Below are 7,793 nucleotides of genomic sequence, written 5' to 3'. Positions count from 1 at the left end.
ACGAGACTGCACTCCAAGTGCTCCAAGTGCGAGGAGGGAAACCGACGGGAAGCAGACCGGAAAACAAATACGGCGCGCGTGCGCGCCAGGTCTGCTAGTCCGTAAAATTGAAGCCAAAGAACGTCCGCCAAATCCGTGCTTTCGGAGCAACTGAGGGGAAAAGCCGCTGATTGAGCCCAGCGTGCCCGCGGCCGCCTCCCGCGCAGCACATCGCCGCTGGGGACGACACGCGGCGCTGCGGAATCGGATCGAGCCCATGGAGGAGGAGGGCGCAGTCGACGAATGGGAGGAGGAGAGGGCGCGGTCGGCGAATTCGGGAGGAGGAGGAGGAGGGCGCAGTCGGCGAATGGGAGGAAGGAGGGACGGGGCGCAGTCGGCGTTGTCGTGTCTGACTCAGAGGAGGAGTTGGAGGTGCTCCGGCAACCTAACTTGATTCAGAATCGTAAACTTGATTCAGAAGCTCGCCGACGTCACTCCTGAGGGAGGGTGTAGAGGATGAGAGTGTAGAGCGCTGTAGAGCTGTAAGAGCTGGAGAGCGCTGTAGAGCTGTAGAGCTCTATCCCTACATCCGGCGCGTGACGATGTGAGTCCGATGTAGAGCGATGTAGAGGCGCTCTACAAGAACGTGAAATCTCTACAACAAACTCTCCCTCCCGCCTCCCACCCTTTCCGACCCCTACGCGAAGAGACCGCCACGTGCATAGCCGCCGTTAGGCCCGAAAATCAAATGTGTACTTTTGGAGCCACGCGGACGCGGAACGAGTTGTCGCACCACGGGGTGAGGGTGACTTTGGGAGGAGCGGCGGCGCGGTCGCAGTCACAGAAGCGGCAAAAACAAATCTCTCTCTCTCAGAAGCGGCGGTCGCAATCAGCGCCATGCTGACGTCGAGGAGGCAAGTTTTCTTTTGTGCGTGGGAGTTTGGTGGTAAAGTTCTTTTAGACTGCGTGGGGCTCGTGTGTGGCCGTTAACGGAGCGGAGAGGCGTGGCGGCGGAGCGGCCAGAAGTTGGCCGTTTTAGAGTGGGCCCCGAGTTTGATCTTTGAAAAGGGCGACGGACGCTTGCGTACTAGCCTCCAACAACGCCTCCCCGGCGCAGAGGGGCCCCCGGAGGGATAACCGCTCCACGCCACGCCGCTTGCGGCGGTCCTATTCCCGCGCAATCAATTTCTCTTTTCGGCCCGTAAAAGTCCCGAATGGTGGCGGCCCACCCGCAGCAGCGTGTCTCCGACCTTCTCGCGCAGCACGCGCAGCGCATAGCGTCACTGGCCAAGGCGCTACGCGACGAGCCCGGCTTTGAGCCGTCACGGCACGACGACATCTGGCTGCTTCGATACTGCCTCTCCTACCCAGACACGGCATCCGCGAGCCGAGCGGCTGCACGTGGACTATCCTGGCGGCTGAAGAACCAGCAGGATGGCGTGACGCGGCGAGTCATGGCCCTGCCGATCGACGCTTGGCCCGGCTACCTTGAGTGCGTGCCGTACCTAGGACTGCATGTTTTCATGGCAGAGGACGCGGCACTCCTGGTGGCACTACTCGTGCTGCGCCGCTGCCAGTTCCGAGAGATGGCGGCGAAAGTGCCCACCCAGACGATCATCGCCTTCTTGACCCACCTCAAGGCGGCCCAGCCCTAGCCTTCACCCTCGCCTCCAGGCCACGCCCTCCGGCCAGCCTCTCTCGCGGCAGAGGACCACCTCTCTCGCACCCTCCGCCGAGCCAGGGCAGGCGCCGCGCACCACCCGCCTCCGCCGCCGCACTCAGGAGTACACCTTTGCCGTCACCGACGCCGCCACCCGCCGGAGCGGCGTCCTGCACAAGACGCTCCGCATCAACCTCTGCGCCGGCATCTCGAGGGAGATTGTCTCGCCCTACCTGTGGATGGCGACGGCGCGCGCAAACAGCGGCTCGGCCACCGCCTTCCCGCAGCTTCTCCACGCCGAGCTCCACGCCGACCCGCCGCCGCTGCTCCAGCTCCTCTTCAACCGGCGCCGCACTAGCGGCACATGCCGCCACATCCAGACATCTCGGCGCAGCTCGGCAGCCGCAGCTCCTCGTCAGCCGAAGCATCGCGCCGAAGCACCGCCCCTCTCTGCCCTCCTCCCATCCCTCCGCCTCCCCAGCAACGCCACGCCCTCGCCCAATCGCGGCGGCAGGAGAGGCGGTGAGAGAGGCGTTTCCGCGAGGCCCCGAGGCCCCTCCCGCCCCTCGCCTTCAGGCTCGTCAAGCCGCTGCTGCCGCCAAAGACGGTCGAGGGAGAGGGCCACTCGCGCAGCCCTTCGCACCTCGCCGGCTTCAACCCCCCCCCCCCCTGCCCCTCTCTCCAGGTCGAGAAGATGGCCCTTGTCTCGACCGGCGCCGACGGCGACGCGAGTGCGGTCGTGGGCGGGCTGCTGGGAGAGGCTAACGTGCCGGACGTGCTGGGAGGGTGCGCCCACCTCTCGGAGCGCCGTGGCGGCGCCTGCTCGCCGCCTCTGACGGAGCGGCGGCTCCTCCTAGGCGGCTTCTCCTCGGGAGCGGCCTCCTGAGCGGCTCATTGCGCGAGCAGGACGAGGCGCGGAGCGCAGAGGCAGGCGCCGCATCGCCCCCGTGCGAACCCGCCCCACCGAGCCGGCCTCCGTACACGGATGCGCTCGTGCAGCACCACGAACCCCCGCCTTCCGCCGGGCCTGTACACTCCTCCCCGGGCCAGAGCGGCTCGGCTCGGCTGCTGCTCGGTTTGGGTGCTGCGGTCGCCCTCGCCGTCGCCACAGCCGTGTTCGCGCCGCGAGACGGGGGCGGGGTGGCTCGAGGCAGCTTTGCCAGGTGAGACGCTTGAGAGCCGGTGGTGTGGTGAAGTGTGGCGTGGGGCCAGCGCGCACAGTTCTCGGGTTTTTTAACTTCATTACTTTCGCGTCTGCGGTGCACACACATTTGGGAAAATACAGTTTAGCGCCCGGAGAGGTGTGTGTCGTGTGTGGCGGGGGCGTGCGTGGTGTGTTAGGACTAGACGAGAAATAGGCGCCAGAGGCGTTTCTCGATTTTGCCGGGGGAGGCCGCCGTGACTTTCCGGTTACACGTGTACAGTCGCTCAATGGTCAATCCGGCACGATGACCACCTTGCCTGTGGACCGGCGCCCTTCGAGCATGTCGAAGGCGTCGTGCGCTCGCGAGAGCGGCACGCGTGCGCAGACGTGCGGCCGGATCTCGCCGGCGGCCCACCACGCGATGAGCTGCCGCGCGGACGCCAGGAGGGTGGCCGGGTCGTGCTGCAGGTGAGCACCCCAGAAGAGGCCGGAGCAGGAGACATTCTTGACGAGGAGCAGGTTGGCCGGGATCTTTGGGATGCTGCCCGCGGCAAATCCGATGACGACGGCGCGCCCGTTCCAGTTGAGCGAGCGGACGACGGGCTCGAGGAGCTCTCCCCCGGCCATGTCCAGCGCCACGTCGACGCCGCCCTTGCCCGCCGCCTCCTTGAGCGCGGCTCGGAAGGCCTTGCCGTCCAGCCCGGTGTAGTTGATGCCGCACGCGGCGTCGGCACCCTTGTCGGAGGCGACGGCGAGCTTCGCATCGGAGCCGGCGGCCGCGATGACCCTCCGCGCGCCGAGCTTGAGCGCCAGCTCTACTGCGGCCAGGCCGACCCCGCCGGCCGCCGCGGTGACGAGGACCGACTCGCCGGGCTGGAGCTGGCCGCGCGACGTCAGCGCGAGGTGCGCGGTGCCGTAGTTGACGAGCAGGGCCGCGGCCTCGCCCAGGTCGACCGACGGGCCGTCCGGAAGCTTGAGGCACGTTGCCGCGTCGGCGACGCAGTCGCTCGCGTAAGCGCCGCCGCGGTTGAGGCAGATGATCCGGTCGCCGAGAGAGAAGCCCTCGACACCGTCGCCAACCTCGCTAACCTCGCCCGCCAGCTCGTTCCCCGGGACAAATGGCGGCTCCGCCTTCTCCTGATACTGCCCACGAGTCTTCAGCAAGTCAGCAAAGTTGACGCCCGCCGCGGCTACGCGGATCCGCAGCTGCCCGCGGCCCGGCGGGCCCACCTTCCAATCCGTCCGATGCACCAAGCGCTCGCCAAGCGCTTCGCATACAGCCGCTAATGCGAGACCGCGGCGGAGCGTGCGAGCACCCGCCGGTAACGGGGCAAGACGGCGATAGCAGCGCATCATTTTGTTGCAGTGAGTCGGCGCGAAAAAAACAAAATCTCGAGCAAAGCAAACAAACAAAGAAAGATTATCCCGTTCCTTTTCTCCGGGTATGTTTGTAAGAGCCATACCTAGTGACGGCCGCCGGAGCCGGAGCCAGGCAGGCCGAACGAAACGGAAGGAAGTGAACCACCTTCGTAGAAAGAGCCACATACCGGTATATACAGACGACCCACATGCATATGACCTGGTAGGATGGGGTACACAAGAAAAACACACCTATGCGCCTCGCGCGCGCGTGAACAGGCTACTACAGGGCCGTATTTAATCAGGAGTCCAGGGAGGCCCAGGCCGTCGTGTTGCGAGGCACTGCGTCCAACGCAACTACGCAAGCAAGTAGGTAGGATCCCCAACCAAGCAAGAGAAGCTCTGTCGGCCACCACAGAATCTTCTACGAGGCCTCGAGGCGCTCCATGACTCACACTCGACTCGAGACGACACTTCACACCGTACATACGTTGGACGCCTGGCAGTGTGTTCCCAAGCCTTTTATAGTTCGCCCCCCAGCCCACCCACCCTGCCCGGCCCCGCGCGGCGCACATACCCTCTGCTGTCTCCTGCAGGTTAGGGAAAGGCACAATCAGAACGATGGACTCGGATCCTGCTGACCAAGCTCCTCTTGTAGCTCGATCGGTCACACCGCCATCGCCGTCGGGGAGGGGGGGGACGACACTGCCTCGGCAGCGTGCACCGTGCACCTCGATCCTGTACCGTGTTTGTTATGACCCCCCCCAATGAACATACCAGTGAGGGAGGGCGAGACGATCGAGGGGTCCCGTACCATGCGGAATCGACCCTATCCAGTGCTCAAGTGCTCAAGTTCGCTCTGAATTGAAAGGGCCACTCCGGCCGGAGAAGTTCTGCTTTCGTTCCTTCGCCTCCAAATGGCGACGCCCATGGCCGTGCCACACACCCGCGAGACGACCGTCGCCCTCGGTGTCTTTTCGCATCCATCCTATTACCGGCGGCGCGTGGTCATCGCAGACACGTGGATGGCGCGCTTTGGCCGTGCGTGGACCGTGCGGTTTGTGCTCGGTGGCGTGGAGCTGCTTGCAAACCGAACGCATGTCGTCTTGCCAGTCAACGACACCTGGAGTGGGAATGGTGTGAAGTTCCGCGCATGGCTCGAGTTTGCTTTGGTCTATCACACCGATTTCATAGCCAACGCTGACGATGACGCTTTCGTGTCTCCAAAGATACAGGCGGACCTGCTCGGCTTCCAGCGCGCCAGACTCGTTGCCTATGGCGCGGTGGAGTGGTGCGCGTACGACGAGCAGCGCGCGCAGATGTATGCTTGGGGTGGGGGCGCATGGGAGTCTCTCTCTGGGTGGAGGAGGGCGGACGGCTTTGGAGACTCACCTCCGTTTCCCTTTGTCAAGGGCCCGTTTATGGCCTTTTCGAGCGACCTGGTGCGGGCGTTGATACCTCCCTTGCGTGAGATCGAGGCGCGGACCGTCCTGGGCGGCCCTCGCATCCTCATGGATGTGGTGGCTGGATATGCTCTCTCGACGTACCTCCGCTCGCTATCCATCACGCTGCTCGACATCGGACGGACCACCAAGGCCGAGGAGTCTTCTCGCGGCTTTGCGGAGATGCGCCGCGGTCGCGACCTGAGAAAGGGCTGTCTGAGGGTGCTACACTTTGGATCCAACACGAGACAGAATTCGCGATCGCGGAAAGAAGCCGAGTTTCTCGATTTTCGAACGATGATGACTGCGCGGAATCTCGCCGACGCGAAGTGTAACCGTCCTCTCCGCTTCCGCTGCCATCCGTTTGATGACTACGTGAAGCTCAGCCCCAAGAAATTGAACCAGACCATAGGGGGCCGGGCGTGGCGGTACTGCAGGGGCTCACTTGAAAGGTAGAGGGGCACGGCGCATGTACGAGGATGCTTAAAATAGGGACGTCGTGCCAATGCCAGTGAAGGTGTCGAGGTGCGTGCTACGTCCCGCGCGCTCTCTCATGCACGCTCTCCACCATAGCTATGCGTCAGGGTGTCGGCTCTAATTTTGTGACTACTGCATGAAGTGTACAAGACCCAGGCTTTCGAGGCGGACAAGGCCACGAGCGTGGGTACGCGAGGCCCACGAGCACACAAGCACCCCGCCGAGAGATAGACCGACCACTGCACCAGACCGACCTCTCGCCCCGCCCCCGACACACGACCCCTCTGCTCACCACCCTGCAAACCTAGCAAAAGGGACTCAGGCTGGCAGTGGGCTTGTGGAATCGCGCATGCGGGCGAGTATCTCCACCGCGGTAAGCTCGGCGGAATCGCGCTGGCGCTTCTTTTGCAGCCTTGGCGAAGCGCCCTTGCTCCAGTCGGCCGGCGGGGGCACAGCGGCCGACGCTTGGACCCGAGTCTGGAGAATGCCCATCGCGCGCTCGTGCATAACGTGCATCTCGCGAATGTAGCGCTCGAGCTCCGGGCTACGGCGATTGGACTCGTCTGTCCAACGCGGCCCGGATTCCGCCGGGTCCTGCGCGTTGGGGCGCTCAAAGCCCAGACCGAGGGCCATCTTCAACTGAGCCAGGGGCACTGGCATGCCTGCCAGTGCGATGACCTCGCGACGCAGCGCCGCCTGGCGCACTCGCTGCGAGTCGAGAGGGACCACGCCTTGCATCGGATGCTGTCCGAGGTTGGGCATCGATCGGGGCCAGTGCCTGGGGGGGCGCAATTTGCCGCTCCCCCCCATTGGGTGTGGCGTTACCAGTTACGATGAGGACATGGCCTGTCCCCCTCACATCTCCTGTTGGAAACAAGGAAAATTCCGCGAACGAACGATATCGACAGCCCCCCCGCCCGGATTGCGGAACCCGGGGCAGGGCGCTACATGCATGTACAATCATGTAGCCAAAACGCAAAGCAGGAGATTTCTCCCCCCGATAAATTAGCCGCGTCTCGCCCACCGCGCACCGGCCGAGCGGCACCGCCAGGGCCCGAGGGCCGGTCGACTCGTTGTAATCGAGCATCTCCGGACACTCCGCGATCCAGTTCCGGACGCCGCGATCCAGTATGCCTGCCCTGCATTTGGAGCCAGCGCCGCACGCCAAGCCGCAAGACAACCCAGCCTCCGGCACCTCATTCCCCGGAGCCTCCCTTCTCCGCCCTCGCCTCGCGCGCCGCATCAGCGAGCTCCCAGAGCCTGACACACGTCAGAGAGGCGCGTGAGGCCTGCTACCCACGCTGGCCCGCTACCCTACCCCTCGCCCCCCCCCCCCCCCCCTTCCCCACGCCTGCCACTCATCCGCTCGAGCCGCGCCTCGTCGCGCAGAGTCAGCGATGCGTCGCCGACGGCCTCGCCCATCCCGTTGAAGTAGTGCACGCCCAGCTCGGCGGCCCGGCCTGTGGGATGGGTCGGGCCCACCGCGGCGCGCAGCACGACGGCGGCGGCGGTCGCGGCGTCGCGCATGAAGAGCGGCAGCGCGTACCGCTCGAGCGCGTCCGTCAGCCGCGCGCCAACGCTTGGCAGCAGCTCCTCCCACTCAGCGAAAGAGACAGGCAGCGAGAGGGGGGGCAGCGCGGCGAGCGTCGTCGGCAGGTCGCGGTCGCTCGCTGGATCGCCTGCAGCACGCGCCGGGACTGTCTCATCGCCAGAAGGGCTGGCGGGGGCGGTG

At 65.0% G+C, this 7,793-nt stretch overlaps 1 protein-coding gene across 1 annotated transcript; it reads right to left on the bottom strand.

Moving 5' to 3' along the window:
* Positions 1-3,074: 3,074 nt before the first annotated feature.
* EMIHUDRAFT_248084 (alcohol dehydrogenase) lies at positions 3,075-4,328 on the bottom strand (the record flags this gene model as incomplete). Its single annotated transcript, XM_005763422.1, has 2 exons — positions 3,075-4,066; positions 4,247-4,328. 2 exons carry the CDS (start codon positions 4,326-4,328, stop codon positions 3,075-3,077), a joined length of 1,074 nt encoding a protein of 357 aa, XP_005763479.1.
* Positions 4,329-7,793: the final 3,465 nt, after the last annotated feature.

Source organism: Emiliania huxleyi (genome assembly GCF_000372725.1).
Source record: "Emiliania huxleyi CCMP1516 unplaced genomic scaffold EMIHUscaffold_630, whole genome shotgun sequence".
Classification (NCBI taxonomy): Eukaryota; Haptophyta; order Isochrysidales; family Noelaerhabdaceae; genus Emiliania; species Emiliania huxleyi.
This window is presented reverse-complemented; position numbering and strand designations above follow the sequence as displayed.